This window comes from Onychomys torridus, chromosome 7, assembly GCF_903995425.1.
Source record: "Onychomys torridus chromosome 7, mOncTor1.1, whole genome shotgun sequence".
Lineage (NCBI taxonomy): Eukaryota > Metazoa > Chordata > Mammalia > Rodentia > Cricetidae > Onychomys > Onychomys torridus.
In genome coordinates this window covers 70436377-70455224 of record NC_050449.1, presented here as the reverse complement: position 1 = coordinate 70455224, position 18848 = coordinate 70436377, and the positions used below count along the sequence as shown (strand labels likewise).

The following is an 18848-nucleotide window of genomic DNA, read 5'->3' as shown; positions in this document are numbered from 1 at the left end:
GTGAAATATTTGAGACTAGTAGTTGCTTTTTAATAGGCTCATTAATCTACTGTTTTATCCTATCATTTCTGTAGCCCCCTTTTCTTTCTTTTCATTTCCCATCCCCATTTTTTCCAACACTAGATAAAAGAGAAAGAATGATAGAGGAAAGGAAAAGAAAGAAAGAAGGAAATCCCTTAATCTTACCTTCTTTGTTTAGTTTCCTCCCTGACCATGACCAATAACAACTTGCAACTAACCCCCTCCCCAAGAACAATGATAGACATCCATAACCCACTGAATGACCAAAAACTACCCATCCCACCTCTTGGAAATGTGGTTGCCATGTTCTTAAAACTACTTCCAGTTGTCTGGGGATGGTGGCATATTTAGAGGACCCTGAGACAATTGGTATAATGGTCCAGTGCTGGGAGAGATAGCTGTGTCATTTGTTGTCTCATCTCTGTATGATGGGGAAGTTTTGAAGTCTTGGGTGGAGTAGCTGTGAGGCCAGATCATCTTAGCTAGCAGGTTTGAAGTTAACCTAAGCAGTTCGTAGTCCCTTTTTTTTTTGGTTTGGTTTTATTGTTGTTGTTGTTTTTGTTTTGTTTTCTTCGAGACAGGGATTCTCTGTGTAGCTTTACACCTTTCCAAGATCTCACTCTGTAGACCAGGCTGGCCTTGAACTCACAAAGATCCATCTGCCTCTGGCTCTTGAGTGCTGGGATGAAAGGCATGCGCCACCACTGCCCAGTGCAATTTGTAGTCCTAAACAACCTTTGGATGGTATTTGTCAGCTTAATGGTGTTACCACAGTCCAGGTAGATTTATTGTTTCAGGGCCTCCATCACATTTTGTGAAACCTCAAAGGTCACTGTTAGGAATGGTTATGGTTCACTGCAGAAAACTTAAAACATTTCAAATGCCATATAGAGCAGATCTCTGACAGATTAGAGGACTACAATCTATTAAGTACATCCAGGGTACACAAACTTAGTTCCTCATTATCTGCTTCAGACTCAAACCCAAATATGGGTACAGGAAGCTAGATGAAGAAGCTTATTTCTAAAATTAGTTAGCACTCTGTGTAACTATTACTAATATACCAACAGAAAGTTCATGTATATACATAATAATCTTATGGATTTTGAGATACTATTTATATTATAAGAAAAGTTTCAAAGAGTCAAAATAAACCAAAGGATTATGAGATTAGTGGCAATAGAATAGTCCCTTAATTTTGTTTTTCTTCTGTCCCATATCAGGTGGTTCTTCTGACATGAGACAGAGATTTTGGATTTTCCTTTAACAAGCATGCTTGAGTTTAGAGAAGGAGAGAGCCATGCTCCAACTCCAAAGCTAGATTGATTTTTTTAATTGAGTTGGGACCATGAAAAGACCATTTGCCTTTTATGTTTGTATAGAGCAGCAATTCAGTCAGTAGAGCATGAGACTCTTAATCTCAGGGTCATGGCTTCTAGCCCCACAGTGGGTGCCAAATGTAGCAGGTCTTTCTTTGGACTGCCAGTTTGGTGGTCTTTTGACATCTCTTTTAACACAGAGACTTATTAATTATGGAAACTTGGCTTTAGCTTAGGCTTGTTCAACAAGTTCTTAAAACTTAAATTAACCCATTTATGTTAATCTATATACTGCCTATTACCTCTCCTCCATACTGTAGATCAGACTTCTTCCACGTTTTGATGGTGAAATTCTCAGTCTATCAGATTATTCTTAGGTTCCCCTCTCTCCCAAGAAGTCCTGCCCATCTTTTCCTACTTAGCTATTGTCCATTCAGCCCTTTATTAAACCAATCAGAAGGTACCTTAGGCAGGTGAGGAAGGACCGACATATCTTCACACAGTGTGATCAAATACCTTACAACAGAACTTGGAATGTAGAAAAGTGAACTGGTTAAGAAGATATAGAAATATTCTAACTAGTGGTCCATATTTCAAATGGAAAGGATGCAGGGTGGTAGAGAAATATGGATGAAGGTGGTTTCTGACCTGAGAATCTGAAATAGGAAATTTGGTTAAATACAAGGTTATGGGACTTTCATTTCCTACTCTTCCTGTCTGGGCCATAGAAAATTATAATTAGAAGTACACTTGAGTTTAGGGGGAAATATGCAAACATCTCTGTTTAATTAAGGATGGTTGGAAATGAAGCATGCTACTATGATGTACCAAAAAACCCCTCAGATATACTGTAACCTTTTCCCCCCTTTCTTTGGCAGGAAGCAGAGAGTCCATATGTAAGATCCTGAGTTCCAGAATCAAAGTGCTGAGAACAGTGAATCCCCTCCTGGAGACCAGCTGCTTTGGCCTATTGCCCAGTCAAGAACGGACTTTGTATAAAAAGCTCTTTGGAATAAACTTTGAGGCAACTGGGTATTAACCCAGGGCCTTCTGAAGCTATCCTGTGTCTCTGTCTTTTTGTTTATCATCTCCTTCAATCTTTCTATTTAATACTTCCTCATTCTTCTTTTCTCCCCCGCCCCAAGAACCCTTTGAGAGGTCAGAGCTGGGCTCTGATAGACTCCCACAGGGAGTAGAACAAGCCAATATGCCATTTTCAATAATTATAATCTCAATGTCATTATTTCAGTAACAGAAAGTAAGATACTTATTTGGCAATCTAAATTTACATGGCTAAGCCAGACTTCATAATACTGTAGATGCTGTTATATTAGGGGACAGCAATGTATCAGGGTCAATTATGAGTTCAGCCTGCCTTAGGCTTAGTGTATTTTTGTTCAGTTATATGTGTGTGTTCCTGCTCAGCAGTTTACTTTCAGACACTTGAAACTCTGGGTTCAGCAGGAAAACATAAAGTCCTGAGATTCACACCACTTTGTAAATGAGGCAGAAACAAAGAATTTATTTGAACTTGCCCAGATTAGTATGGTCTGAAATGCTGCTGTCTTTCATATAGTAACCTAGATGTATGTGAGGGAAGATGAAGCCCATACTGAACTGATATATTATGCAACCTATAAATAAGATGCAAAGATAAAAAAAGGTCAAAACCTCAAGAGAAATCTGAAAGGAATACTCTGCAGGCTAAAGCCCAAGCTAGAAGCTAAACTTCATTCTCCTTGATTCAAAGTCCTCTTTGCTTCCTTTTGTCAGTGCTACCATGCATGGGATTATGGTAGGTGAGAATTTCCATCTATGTCATGTCAAGACTTTCCTTCCTCTCTCCCTCCTTCCCTCCTTTCCTTCCTAGTTTCCTTTTTGTCTTTCTTTTTGTTTGGGACATTGAAACATCTTAGAAAGCAATTGGTCTTTATGCTCTCTGATTATGTGTCTCTCTGTGAGTGATCACTACAATAGAATCCTTCTTTATTCCCTGGTTTCAGCTATAGCCCTGCTAAAAGTAACTTTTTCAAGCCAGTGATGGTGTGTGCCTCATGATGTGGAAGAAAGATCGACAGGGTACCATCTCTATAACAATATGTAGAAAGGTATGTTCTTGTAAAACAAGAAACTCTGGACTTGACTAGAGCCATCAGCTATCTCAGCCCACATACATCGTCTCATCCAGTCTCTCATCTCATCTTGCTCATCTGTTCTCATTTTTTGAATGGCTTGCTATCATCATCTTTATGAGTAAATGGGAAATGAATGCCCTGAGGAACCACTCATGAATACAAAGTCTCTTTTGTTCTACATAGGAGATGCATAATGCTGCTGAATAATAATAACACACCAGGGATATGAATTTAAGATTAGACAAGTTCTGCCTAATGCATTTATTAGCTGACGGCTAATGTTAGGAATGGGATGACAGGGCAAGGAAATGGTTCAGAGGAAGTGGCAGATACTGACTGCCTATTTCACATCTGGTACAGAGCCTTTTAATCAGATACACTTTCAATTTATGGACTCCCAGTAAGTGAGTAAAATTATACTGCAATTAAAATCACCCATCACCATTAGATATGGTTAGGACAGTGTTAGGACATTTAGTCATTGTGTTTCTAGACTCATGGACAGGAAGTAGGCCATGTGCACCATTTTGGGGGTAAATTATTACCATGGATAACCCTACATGTCTGAAAAGTACCAAGTGAATACCTAAATAACAAGTTAACTTTTATAAATTAAATGATATGAAAATTGATTAATTATGTATGATTGTAGATGATGACTGGTTTTTCTCAAAGAATGTGTCCTACTTGTTATAACCAATCAAGGCACAGAGAGGCCTGAGTCTATATTGGGATTGATAGGCAAAACACAATGAGAGAGTGATTGACAAATAAACCAGATTTTGCTCTAGTAGTTGTCCTTCACCTGCCTGCTTCTCATTCCCCAGTGATGATGTAAAGTACCACTTCTTTACTCTTCCTTGCCACTGCTCTCCCTAACTCCATCAGGAGGAAATGGGCATTATTCTGTGTGTTCTTTTGCATTTTCCTGGAATGAAGCAGAGCTGATGACTCCTATGGTTTGTTTACAAGTTTATTTCCATGACCACACTGGATGCTCCTTCAGTACAAGGAACAGGTTTCATCAATCTGTATGTCTTCAAATGGAGCACAGTGCCTGAGATCCATTCAGGGTTCTATTTCTTGGAATGAGATATGAGCTAATAGTTTCTTGTGTCACTTCCCAGTGGGTTCTAATCTGAAGCTATTCTGAAACCACTGGATTAGGGTTTCTGGAAGGAGATTATGAGTTTCTAAATGAAAAGGCTTTAAGCACCTGGAAGTACTGATGAAGTATGTTTTCAATGATACCATCATGCCAGTGGTGGTATTGCAGGATCAAAGCTGCTCAGTGTAGACATTAATACCAAACTGGATTCAGTGATTGTGGACACCGTGTGATAAGAAGGATTGTTCATGCATAGACATCATTGGGAATTTGCTGGTTCCACTCATGTATTTTTTTGTATTTATGTTTCAAAAAGGATTATTAATTGAAAGAAGGTATTTTATGTCATTTCAGATGAATTGTATCTAAGGATTTGAGTTTGTAATTTTCTCAGTTTCTGGACTTCAGGACACATGGACTTTTTATTAGTCTTTGCAAACTGATACTTTGCAAGAACAGAAATGTCTGCATGGCTGCAGCACATTCACCTGTGTTGTTTTATTCAATCGCCAAACCTGCTCTATTAGTTTGATGTTATACTTCCTACTCCAGTGTTTGAGGCAGTCAAATCTGTAAGAACATAATTAACTTGATCAATGTCCCATGACTTGTAAGGAGGGCTTGATTTCAAAGCTGATGATCATTCTATTATACCGTGTCTCTCAAAAACGTGTATATGAGGGACACTGGAATTTCCCTATCATTTGAGGAAAGACTATGTAGTGTGAAAGTACAATTCTTTGCAGCTGACTTTTATAAACACACTTAGACTAAGTATCTTAATGACAGAGTCATGCTTCTGTCTTGGCTGATGACTGGTAACACCATTTATTTCTACAGCTTTCAGCATCAACTGTATACTGACAGCTCCCAAATCTACACTATGGCAAAGATGGAAGTTTCTCATTAGACATCCATCTGGATAATCTAGCAGAAGGTCAAACCGGGTACATTGCAAACTGAGTTCAGTTTTGCATTCAACTGATTTTTTTTTTTTAAGCTCCTCTCACCTACTAGCTAGTCATTCATGCAAGAAAACTAAAACGCACCCTAGGTAACCACAGTTCCCTTTCTGTCAGGTCTGAGTGACTTTCACAACCCTAAGCTCCTTGCTGTGTCTCTTCATTCTAGGACCACTTCTCACAGGAAGGTTCTCATCATCATTCACACCAAGTGTTGCAATGTTTTCCCAGCTCATCTTCTAAGCATCAATCTTACCATTATAGAACCTGTCTTCTCTTTGGATGACATAGCAATCTATTTAAAAACAGCATTCTAGCAAGTGTGCTGTTGCACATCTATAATCATAGTCCTTGGGAGGCTGGAGTAGGGGGCTTGTTAGTTCCTGGACCAATTGAGATACATAAGCACATTCTTTTGTAGCTGGGGAGCTTCTCTCCAGGTTCCACCATGCCCCGGCAGTCCTATAGCCCACTTATAAAATAAACACACAGACTTTTATATTACTTATAAACTGTATGGCCATGGCAGGCTTCTTGTTATCTACTTCTTCTATCTTAAATTAACCCATTTCTATTAATCAATACTTTGCCACATGGCTCGTGGCTTACCAGCACCTTACATCTCCCTTGTTATGGTGGCAGCTGGCAGTGTCCCCCTTCATCAGCCTTCCACCCCAATTCTCTTCTCTGCTTGTCCCACCTATACTTCCTACCTGGCTACTGGCCAATCAGTGTTTTATTTACTAACCAATCAGAGCAACACATTTGACATACAGAACATCCCACAACATTCTCCAAAATAAATGAATAAGTATTTTTCTTTCCTTTTCTTAAGATTGTATTATAATTACATCATATCTTCCTCTGAACCCTCCCATATGCCCCTCCTTGTTCTCTTTCAAATTCATAGCCAATTAATTATGTTACATGTATATATGGATTTTTAAATACATATATATTCTTAGATATAATCTGCTCAGTCTTTATAATGTATTTATGTTTTCAGATCTGATATTTATTTGTTGTTTAATTTTGGAATTTTCATTTAATTACCACATTTTCCCTTCCCTTTCCTCTCTCCAAACCCTCCCATATAACACTCCCTGCTATTTTTCAAATACATGGCCTCTTTTTTCATTAATTTGTATATATGTAATATGTACACACATATATTCTCAGGTATATCTGGTTGAGTCCATGTAATGTTAGATGTATGTATATTTCCAGGGATGACTATTTGGCACCAGACAACCAATCAGTATGCTCTTCCCTGGGGAGGACCACCTCTCCTGCTCCCAGCTTTATTTACTTGCCAGTGTTTGTGTATGGTTGAAGCTTTGTGAGCTTTTTTCTACGTGCAGTTTGGCATGACCATTGGTGTCAGCCTTGTTCAGCTCAAGTTTGACTGCTCATACTGGTGAGACTTTATGTGTAGAGCTCCTAATGTTACTAGGAGACATGATCTCACAGAAAACTCCCTGATTCTCTGTCTCTTGCAGTCTTTCTGCCCCCTCTTCCACAACGTTCCCTGAGTCTTGGGTGTGGAAACATTTTGTGCATGTATCCACTGAGACTGACTCCATAAATCTGCATTTTGATAGGTTACAGTCTCCATCTGCTGCAAAGAGAAGTTTCCTTAATGAGGGGTATAAAGACAAATGTTTATAGATTGTTGTTTGGAATTATGCTAGTTTAGTAAATCAGTGGTTGTAGATTCTCCTCCAATAACCACAATTTCACCAGCACTGAGTTTTTAGCTAGTACCAGGCATGGTATCCCTCCTGTTGAGTGGGTCTTAAGTCCAGAGAGCAATTGATTACTGCCAAGGTGTATGTTCAACTACTTTACCCATAGGGTTATCATGCCATGCTGTTCATGACATGATCCATAGGCATCATAACTGGTAGGACTTTTGCTTTCTTCCCTCCTTTAGAAGCTGCATAGTGCCTTCTGGCTCCTTGAAACCTAGTCCTTAGGGAAGGGCATTCAGATCAGGGGTCTCTGGGCCCCGTTTCTGAAATGTATTGTATCTTTAGCAATAGGGACTCAGCTTCGACTTCTGGGATAACCAAGGGTAACAGCAATAGGCTTTGTGTTTGGGAAATCTCTTAGCTCTATTAAAAAATTCAAGAGGGTTTCTCTGTCCAGTGTTGAGGTTTATTAAGGTGGTCTTTCTGTTTCATGAGCTCTGTTTTGTGGCAGAGGGAGGGCTGAATTAACGGTGAATATGACTAAGATACATTGTATATATGGACGAAATTGTTGAATAATAAAAACAAAATATTCATAAGAGATGAATTCTTTGACTACAAACAGCTAATCTCCCTGCTGCCAAATTTAAAAAAGAAAAATGAAGGTTTTATCAGAATGTTATCATTTACAGAATTAAGGAAAAGTTGAAAGTGTACAAGTTATGATTAAGTTTGGGAGTGCTGCATCTGGAAGATTGACTCCACTGTCCATATAGTCACTTTCCTCTGGGATCTGGGTGGCCATGCGGTAGGAAACCTCTGAGATACAGTGAAAGTAAAGCCCCGAGGCTGACAATCTCACTAGAACATCAGGGTAGAAGTGGAGTAGACAGATCCTCCAGGGAAACTATGTGCTGTTACATAAAACATAATAGCGAGAACAAAACAAAGCAAGTCTTCTTTATTTTTAAAGTCTCCACTTCTTGAGACACACATGTCATTCAGAATACAGTTATGTGAGCCAACCAGCTTTGCAGTTGTACTGTGTGTGGTATTTTTCCTCAGTCTACAAATTGCATGGCAAACAGCCTATTACTTTTCAACCCTCATGTGTAATATCACTTGGTGTTGTTTTCCTTATATTCACCAGAAGGGATTGGCAGAACCCTCTCTGTGTCTTTGTGAAAACCTTTTAAATGCCCCAGCAATAAAAATTAAGTGGGGGGCACTGAAATGGGTTCTTTACAAGTTTGATTCTTGACTACGTTTGGCTTGTCTTTAAGGATTAGGACCATTAATCCTTGAACCCCATTATGTGACACGGCATCTGGAACATGTTTGAAATAGCCTCTTTTCTGTTTTCTGGGAGCCAACTCCAGGGCTGTTTGAATACTAGGTACATTCTCTACTTGATGAGATACATCCATAATGCCCAACATTTTTTTTTGAATAAAATAGAGTGACTAATATTTACCTTCTTCAAAGCATTATAATGCTGGAAGTGCTGGGTATGTTTAGTTTGAGATAGCAGGCCTATTTCTTCTTTTCAAGTGCTTCTTGTGGAATGAAGTACTAAATAAACATTTTTTTAACCTCTAGAACAAATTCCTTTGCTTTCTCCATTACTTCCCATATTGAAATGTGAGTTTGGAAGTGAAACGTTGTTCTGACTCAGATGTGGAGCCTCATTCTGCAGAGAGCTTTCCGTTGGCCCTTTCTGTTCAGTTCTTTTGTCTTTGCAATGTCATTTGCCTTTATGCATTTTCCTTCATTTTCTGTTTCATTTTTGGCTTTTGGGGAGGATTTGTTATTATGGAGTTGGAATGACTGCTCCCTATTCCACAAGGAAGTGGAAAGTTGTCAATACTGTCTCACTGGGAGGCCATTCAACAAGAATAGAATCCAGGAAGGAGGTGAGGCAAGGCTTCAGTGAATCTCTCTTCATTCCAGGTTCAGAAAAACACATCATATTGGTCTAATAGAAATTTCTGTGTTGACCACCGAGTTTGTCTAAATACATTGTTTCACAAATCAGCATACCATGTGCTCTGTGCTGCTGCATACATGGGGGGAAAAGATGTTGAAAAAACAAGAGGAAAGTGGTACCCAAAGTATCCATCTAACTATAATGAGATGTGAGGAGGCTATGGATAAGAATACTAAAAGCTCAGACCTCAGCCAGAATCCCAAATTGTACTACAAGATTCTTTTTTCCATCTTATGGGTCTATGAAGTTTTTAATATTTTTTTCTATTTTTATCAGCATTGTATAATTAGATACTGAGTCTGCATTAATGGCTATAGTTCTGCAGGTGAATATTCTTTTATCACTTAGACATTTTTATAACACACAACCAATTAGTAAAACACCATTATCCTTTCCTAGATCTCTACCTGTACCACCCATCTCCATTATATTCTCTCCTCCTCAAAAATCACTCACTTGGAAAAAGATATGGAACATGTTTTCTGATGTCATGGATGGAGGCCTGGCTTTAGACAAGAGTCTCAGGTGAATGTTTAGATGGAAGAACAGACAGAGCAGGGAGATGTCTTCTGAGCTTGATATCAAACATTTCGTGTTACTTTGATTAGTCACTTGATCCTTAGCCTTTAAAACTTAATATGTTTGGTAAAAACTAAAATATGAATGATAGCTATAACTGCTGTCATCAAGGACAATTGCAAAAATCTTATACGATCTCACACTGGACTACATGTGTTTTCTTCAGTCACTGAAATTCTTCATTCTAAAATGTTGAGTTAACTCTGTGGAGGAGAAATAGGCAGCCTCAATGTTTAGCTGATGAATCGATGTGTGTGGAAAGATCTCTTCACTTGCAAGTCTCTAGACATCTTTTCTGTCCAATCAGAACTCACTAACTCCTGAGCCATCCTGGGTGATCTCTTATCAAGATACAGGTGAAGCCCAGAATGTGCAGAGGTGTGTTCACATTACTTGGTTTCCTTTACCAAAACACTTCCAAACAGCTGAATTTTTTTTAACGTGATAAATCAATACTTACAGAGTTTAAGTTACTCAAGTCTGTTCTTTTGGCAAGTCCATCTTTCTGTTTTGTCACTGTGTCTGTCTCATAACCCTTTGCCCCACATTGAAAAAGCCCTATCAATCAATTCTAGACAAGGGCAGGTGTTTCCCCTTGGATACACATGCCATTTCACTAGTTACTTTCACCACAGGGCCGCTTGTTGGCGGTCTATCTGCTGAAACTTCACAGGGCCCAAAGTGAAAATAAGCATGCTTCAGATCCTTTCTGTCTATTCCAGGGTGCTTACCATTGTCCTGTCCACTGCTCACAAAATAAAGGCGGTAGCCTCTCTACAGCTGGGACAACAAAAATGTCCCCACACACTGCCTAACTCTTATGAATGAAATCATCACCCTCTGCTTTAAACTACTGGCTTAAGTGAATCAAACCATAGTCGAACATGTATCACATATGACATTTTCGGCATGGAGTTAATTCCTCTCACAAAATTTAAAGCATTAATTTAGAGGTCATTTATTAAATAAAGGAAGATAGTATCAGCAGTAGATGTACTTACTAGACACTGATAAATTGAGGTTGTTAACAAAATGCCATAAGCAAGTGCATTAGGACAATTCTTTCCATTCTGCTCCTGACAGAGCTTTCCAGAGGATATGGTATGTATTGATATGGGTCCCAGAAAGAACATAGACACATGCTGGCAGAACATGGTACATGGTACATGCCCAAAGATTTAGAGCATTGTTTAAGATCTGCTTCTGAATATCTTCACAACATTGGTCTAGGTAAACATTTTAAGAGCATATGCTATGTTTTCACTCCTATGTAGGATATAGATTAAAATATATATACAAAGCATGGATGTAGAAGGGAGAAAATCTGGAAAGAGGAAAAAAGAAAGGATACTGGAGGATAAAGATAATCCAAGCACATGATATTCATATATGCAGCTGTCATAATGAAACCCATTAATAAATATTTCATTCATGGATTGAATATTATGGGAGAAATAATTTAATCCTTTTTTAAAATAAAAAGGAAAATAAATAGAAGAGACATAAATAAATGTTCCCTGAAAGAATACACATAAATGACCAATAAATACAGAAAACATATTTCAAGTTATTAATTAATATGTAAATAAAATGTGAAACATGAGTGGTTGTGGCAGTTTGAATGTAATTGGCCCACATAATCTCATAGGGAGTGGCACTATTAGGAGGTGTGGCTTTGTTGGAGTCAGTATGGCCTCGTTGGAGGAAGTGTGTCACTGTGGGAAAAGGCTTTGAAGTTTCCTATGCTTAGTATACTGCCCAGTGTCTCAGTTGATTTCCTGTTGCCTGCAAGATACAGGATTCTCAGCTGTTTCTCCAATAACACATCTGCCTGCCTGCTACCATGCTCCCCACCATGATGATAATGGATTGAACCTCTGAAACTATAAATGAGCCATCCCAATTAAATGTTTCCTTTATAGGAGTTGCCATGTTTCTGATGTCTTTGCACAGCAATAGAAATCATAACTAAGGCAGTGGTCAACTCATATCTGTTAGGATGGCTATGATCAAAAGAACAAAAAAATTAGCAAATATTTATGTTGATATGGAGAAAAGGGAAATTGTGTGCTGTTGATGAAGTGCAAAATCTATGGAGATCCTTCACATAAAAATATAACTATCACATTATCTGCCTTGGACTGAGCTCTGTGTGTGTGTGTGTGTGTGTGTGTGTGTGTGTGTGTGTATTATGTATGTAAAGACTGTATGTGGTTATATGTACAAAGGGTATGAAATGGGTATGCTGATGAAATACTGAGATTTAGAATTAGCAAGTGAAAGGATGAGAAACATTGAGAGAATTAATTTCTCATTCTAAACTTCTGTTCTGTGGTAGAAGTAGTTGTCCCTCCTCCTCTTCCTTCTCCTCTTTCTCCTCCTCCTCCTCTTCCTCCCCTTCCTCCTCTTCCCCTTCCTTCTCCTCCTCTTCTTTCTCCTCCTCCTCTTCCTCTTCCTCCTCCTCCTCTTCCTCTTCTTTCTCCTCTTCCTCTTCTTTCTCCTCCTCCTCTTCCTCTTCCTCCTTCTCTTCCCCTTCCTCCTCCTCCCCCTCCTCCTCCTTTTCCTGAGGCATGTTCTCATCTGTCCCAGACTCACTATGTAGCTCATGATAGCCTTGAACTCCTGACGCAAGAGCCTCCTCCATCTCTTGAGTTCCGAGTGTCGCCACACCTGGGTGAGTGGGTTCCAGTGATAGTACCAAGGACCTCATACATGGTAGGGAAGTTTAGTGACTCACCACAGGACTAAAAGGTGGAATTATCAGCCACTGGGCAGGAAGCAGGACAGGAGATAGGACAGTGTACCAAGATGGCGGAGGATCTTTTAAACACACAGACAGAATTACACTTGTTTTCACCCTGAGGGTTGACTACTTAAAGGAAGTGACATCATGAGGAAGAGAATGAGGAGAATGAAGGGCAAAGCGAGGTCAGGGAATATGTAGATGAAGTGTCTAAGTTACGAAATACCCACAGAGAAGAAGAATCCTTGTTTTATAGGGAAATATTTGAGAGATATATAAGTAAACAGTGTTCCCCAGGCCTTAGGAGCAATAAATTGCTTGGGGACAGAAGTCCAGGTTTCTAACTGTTAAGGCAGATCTTTTTCAATAGTCCACCTAGCCACTCTTGCTGAATCATCACCTGCTGGTTATTTATCCCACATCCAAAGGCAGTTACTGTAGTTAATGAATAAATACAGCCTGGCAAGACCCATTGTAAACCCATAGCTTCACAGACTACCAGACATCTCGACCTCTGAGTGTCCTCTATGGCTCCTTCCCCCACAGCTGCTTAGCAGGCAGACCTGACTTCTCTTGGCTAAAAATGCTTCCCAGAACAGACAGTTTCTCATTGCTGCTAGGTAGAGACTTAGGTGGGAGAAGTAAGGTCAAACTCAGAATATTCTTGCTGAAGAGGGCTTTGGCAAGCCTAAAAATGGAAATGCTTGTGGTAGGTAAATGAGGTGCAGATGGGAAAAGAGGCCAGTGCATGAGTGTGTGATTCACAGGAACTGCTGTTGGTGGGACAGATTTAGCAGGTGACATTGGGAGAGCTTGGATCTAGTTACCATGCAAGTAGGTAACATGGGTAATTGTAATTTTGACTTTTGAATTTTCTGCATGTTGCCAGCGGGTTTTTTTTTTTGTTGTTGTTGTTTTGTTGTTTGTTTTCGAGACAGTGTTTCCACTGTGTAGCTTTGTACCTCTCCTGGATCTCACTCTGTAGCCCAGGCTGGCCTCGAACTTAGAGAGATCCGTCTGCCTCTGCCTCCTGAGTGCTGGGATTAAAGGTGTGCACCACCACCGCTGGCTTTTCTTTCTTTCTTTCTTTCTTTCTTTCTTTCTTTCTTTCTTTCTTTCTTTCTTTCTTTCTTTCTTTCTTCCTTCCTTCCTTCCTTCCTTCCTTCCTTCCTTCCTTCCTTTCTTTCTTTCTTTCTTTCTTTCTTTCTTTCTTTCTTTCTTTTTTGGAGCTGAGGGTTGAACCCAGCTTGTGCTTGCTAGGCAAGTGCTCTACCACTGAGCTAAATCACCAACCTGCCAGTGTTTTTATAGTCATACTTTGGGACATACTAGGGGTTCTCTTAGAGTTAGAAACCTGGAATTTCTAAGGGACAAGCAATATTCCATTTATCATTTATACTTAAGATTCTCGATAGACTTCTTTGATGATCATATAAATTTTGTAACATTGTAGGAAATACACATATTTGAGACTTTAGATAAATCATAATAGTCTATGTATAACACTTGTATTATCTTGTGCAAGAACTGGAAGGTTTTATTAATGTTTAACTATAAGAGGCTCAAGTAAAGAATCAGTCTCAAGGTTCAGGCTGAGGTGTTCTGATGATTAGAGATCAGGCTTTAAGGAAAAACCCTCAAGACTGGAATCAGAGATAGCTGAAAGAGGAAGCTGAACCTACGTCCAGAGAATGTGGACCAGATATAAGATCTTATTCTTCTCCTACCTGATGGCAGAAATCTGTACAGAGACTCATTCTTTATCAAAAAGAGAAGTGGATCCAGGACCATATTTCACTAGAAATCACACCATTTTTGAAGGTACTCGGCACAAAAGGGCCATTTTCCAAGGGCAATACTGTAGCCACTTTGGCTGTTGTGAAGACAGAGATGATGCCTGTGTCACTCAGTTCTATGAAGCCAATGCATTGTGTTACTGTGATAGCTTCTGTGAAAGGGGAAACTCTGATTGCTGTCCTGATTACAAGTCATTTTGCCGTGAAGAAAAAGAATGGTCTCCTACTAAACAACCTTTAGACCCAGAAGGTAGGCTCTGGGAATGTGTTTGAACACGATCCTAGTCATCAGATCTGACAGCTTTATCTTCCTTCTCCTCTCCTCTCCTCTCCTCTCCTCTCCTCTCCTCTCCTCTCCTCTCCTCTCCTCTTCTCTCCTTTCCTCCATTCTGTTTCCTTCAGTGGAATGAAAATGATTATTTCAGCACATTTTCTTGAAATTTGAAGTTTATTTGCTTCAAATGCAGGGCACCTGTACCATACTGGCACCATTAGGAAAGTTTTGGTCTGAGTGTAGTAAGTATGGGTCTGGATTCTGTTTTGAACATTCTTTCAATATATATGTTGTTCAAAACTTTCAATAATGTACTCAGCATGACTTTCAAGCATTTGAGTGTAGTTTTCTTAGAGAATTTTGTGAAATTTAAAAACCTGATCATCTAGAACCATTGGATATTCTCCTTATGTAACATGTTACTTATTATTTTGTCAGACTCATGAACCTGCAACATTAGAGTACATGGTATTAGCAACGACATGAAAACAAATTAAAGCAAAATAAAACTAGGCACTATCCTTGCTTAAGGATAATAAATTTTTCTCAAGTATGTTTTTTTTTTCTGATTTCACCACTTTGGAAATTTTGAGAACGTGATTCAGTTAGTAGAATGCCTGCTTAGCATGCATGAAGTCTTGGGTTTGATCGTCAACACCATACAAGATGGACATTGTTAGCACATACCTGTTTTCCTAGCACTCTAGGGGTAGAGGAAGGAGGATGAGACATGCACGGTCACACTCAGCTACACAGTGAGACTGAGGACACCCTGGCTGCATGACAGCCTATCTAAAAAAAAATGAAAGAGAAAAGAGGGTCAATAGAATAGTCATAAAAGAGTCCACGGTAAATAGAAATGATACATGAGAAGATAACTAGAATGGTGGTATTTGCTACACAGATGCGATTATATGAGAACAGGTATTAATTCTGGGAAGTTGCTACAAGAAAGCTCCATGGACAAATGTGCCCTATACACTTCCCTAGATGAAGATCTCATAGTACCAAATCTCTTCATCAGACATTTTTGGTTAATCAGAACTCTGTGACACAATTATATATGGGTCTAGAACTTGTAGTATATAAACGACTAGAACTTGTAGTTAGAAGGCACTTAAAAATCCTACTTCAAAATGGAGATGGTATTGACAACCCTTATTTTCAATGAACTCATTTTGTTTATAAAATTTAAAAATATTTCTTTAAATGTATATTTAATAGTTAGAATTGTCCACAGAATTTCCATTTAGTCCAGACTTTAATTTTTCCATCAGACATCTCATTAAACATTTACTTTATTTTACAAAGTAGCAGATACTCTACTACGTTTGAGAAGTTTAGTCTTCCTTCAATAATTCTTCAAGTATCCCTGTTGTGCCAGGCAATGTGAAAGGTCTTATTGTTGTAAACATTAGTCAAGCTGGATGAGTAGGAAAGAAATTTTAGGAAATTTACTAAGAGGCTGTAAACAGTGATACATTCTTTGAAGAAAAGAAGAGTGCTTCTACAGACTGAGGAAATAGCTTCAGTAATTAAAGTACTTGCCTTGCAATCACCAGGACTATGTTTGGCATCCAGAAGCCACACACAAAAACAGGAATGGTGGCATGTGTTTATGATCTCTTGACCGGACAGACAAAGGTAGGCAGATGTCCAGTGTTCAGTGGCCAGCTGGTCTATTATACTTCTTCCACAACGGAGACAGACCACGTCTCATCCTCCTTCCTCTACCTCTAGAGTGCTAGGAAAACAGGTATGTGCTAACAATGTCCATCTTGTATGGTGCTGATGATCAAACCCAAGACTTCAGTAAGGTGGTGGCTCCCAAGGCATGATGTTGAGGTTAACCTCTGATCAACATACACATGAATATGCACATGCACTCACACACAATTTGGGTGATGTGATAATATTAATATGTAGCAAAATATACGCCATCTGTCTCATTGGAGGACCAGTAAGTGAAAACATTCAAGCTGCCACATGATAAAGAAAGAGCTGAATTAGAGAACAGTTTGCACTAGAGTGTTACAGACATGAGCATGAAGACCATAGTATTATTTATCAACTGAAAGGAAGCCATTGTCTCTAGAGAGTCAGGATGAGGGAAGGGTAGGTGCAGGAGATTGGTTTTAGAAGCAAGTATAAGTTATTGTAAATCAGACCATTTAGGTCATGTTGGGCATTTGTGATCACATTTGTTTACTAGAAGTTACCAAAAGATGCTACTTTGGAGTATGTTGTTCGAATCTTAGATGTTCTTTTAATAAAAAAATCTATAGCCAGATATCAGGGTGAGTGTCTCAGATGTGTAATAATGTAAGCAAAGACTTTCCCACTCTTAGAGGACTCTACGCTTAGTTGCTGCCATCTTGATAATCTGTAAATATTAGGTTCCAATCTTAATTTTTGGCTTTGCTCCTCAACTAATGCATGCTTCAGATATTAAGTAGTATGGAAGGGTGAAGAAACAAGGCAGCATGGACAAGTCCTGCAATAATTAGGCTCAGATGGTGTAAAAGCAGGAACTTTGAAAGACATGGTTTTACTCTAGAGGACCTTGGAAAAGTTAATGATACCTGGGGGCAGTAGTTGTGACAGGAATGTACTCAATCAGCTAGAAAGCAGGACATTAGAACTGAGTCATAAGAAATGAGTGGGTTGTCTAGGGGATGAGTGGGTCAGGTTGCATTTGAGCATTTTTCAGGGGTAACATAATAAATGCTCGAAGAGTTTGTAAGAAACTGCGTAGTGCTGAATCAGTAATTAGGCAGAATGGAAAGAAAGGTCAGGTAGGGATGCTGAATATTGCACTAGTGCTTAAATGTTCAAGGTCTCGTATTGTGTGCTGCCTGTCTATAAATGTGTGTCTGGCCCCATAGACAGATTTTGCAGAATGAAACACTTTATTTCTCCTCTGCATCATCTCTGGAAAGAGAGCATTGAGCTAATTAAAGTCTATTTAGGATACAATGGACCTTTATGTACCATTATAAACCACATGGACTGATTTTATATATCTGAATTATTAATTTTTTAAAGTACTTACAATTTTTCTCCTTGCTATTTCCTGACAGCATGATGTTTAAGAGTCATTGTGATTGACTAGACTTTTGTGAATGTCCTTTTCATGTTAGTTCCATTTCTGCTACCACATTGGCAACCACAGATGAGTCTATGGTGGGAAGTCTCATGCAAAATATCTCTTTAAAAACTGGTTTTTGTTTACAGACAGTCTATTATATCCAATTTCTGTGTGCTACAAAGAAGCATGAGTAACTTTTCATCCTTTTTTCTTAGAGTGTATATGTGTAGAGGTTTCTTTAAAGACATGCCTTCAGAAGATTTTTGTCATAACCCACAGTAATAAAATTCATCACAAAACTTGATTATTATACACATTTATTGAAATTAAAAAAAATTAATTGAACTTTACCTGCCTTGACTGCAAATCATCCCATTCTGTTCTATTCTATCATATAAAATAATAATGCTTTAAAAATGCCTTGGTCTCAACATTCAACTAATTTATTTTTATTTAAACTACACTTTTACAGTGTCATACATATAGCATGTTCTTTTATCATATTCTCCCCCAATTAAGCTCTTATTTACTTTCCCAATTCACAGAACCTCTTCTTTTCATTTATCTATTTTTCTTGTGTGTGTGACCACTGTATTTAGTTATGGTTGCCTTCATTAGCCTGGGTGGAAGTTAATTACAGGAGCAAGGGTTACTTACTAATAGCTGCATAGTTGAGAGGCATGTGACTCCTTATCCTGGGTCGATATTAAAGTCTATAGCTCTCAGAAAGAATTGGGGCCTCATGTGCCTTTCTCTCCTCTGTGATAGACCATTAATGGGCCCAGTCTTGAGAAGGTCTCATGCAAGCAGCCACTGCTTCTGTGAGTTTGTGGGTACAACCATCATACCATGTTCAGAAGACAGCATTTCACAACTCTCCTTACCATCCCCTGTTTCTTATTTCCCTAACTGCCCCCCCGCCATGTCTGCTCCTTGAACTGTGTGCCAATAAACAAAGAACTGAGGTTCCAAGGACTGGAGCATGCAATCATTTAAGCTGAGCACTGCTCTATGGCTCTCAAGCCTGTCTATTCCAGTCTGTTAGTCCCCATCTGACACTGTATACAAGTTCATTTACCCAACGTTTTTAATACCCAGTGCTTCAACCTTTCCTTAGATGAACAGTGAAAACTGGCTTCTCCTCT

General features: G+C 38.9%; 1 protein-coding gene across 1 annotated transcript in view; it reads left to right on the top strand.

Annotated features, from left to right (window-relative positions):
* Window positions 1–14159: 14159 nt before the first annotated feature.
* Tinag (tubulointerstitial nephritis antigen) overlaps window positions 14160–18848 on the top strand; it is a 102416-nt gene continuing 97727 nt past the window's right edge. The window contains exon 1 of the mRNA XM_036194040.1: window positions 14160–14591. Within this exon, the coding sequence (XP_036049933.1) occupies window positions 14237–14591 (355 nt within the window). The 5' untranslated portion in view covers window positions 14160–14236. The remainder of the gene's footprint in view (window positions 14592–18848) is intronic.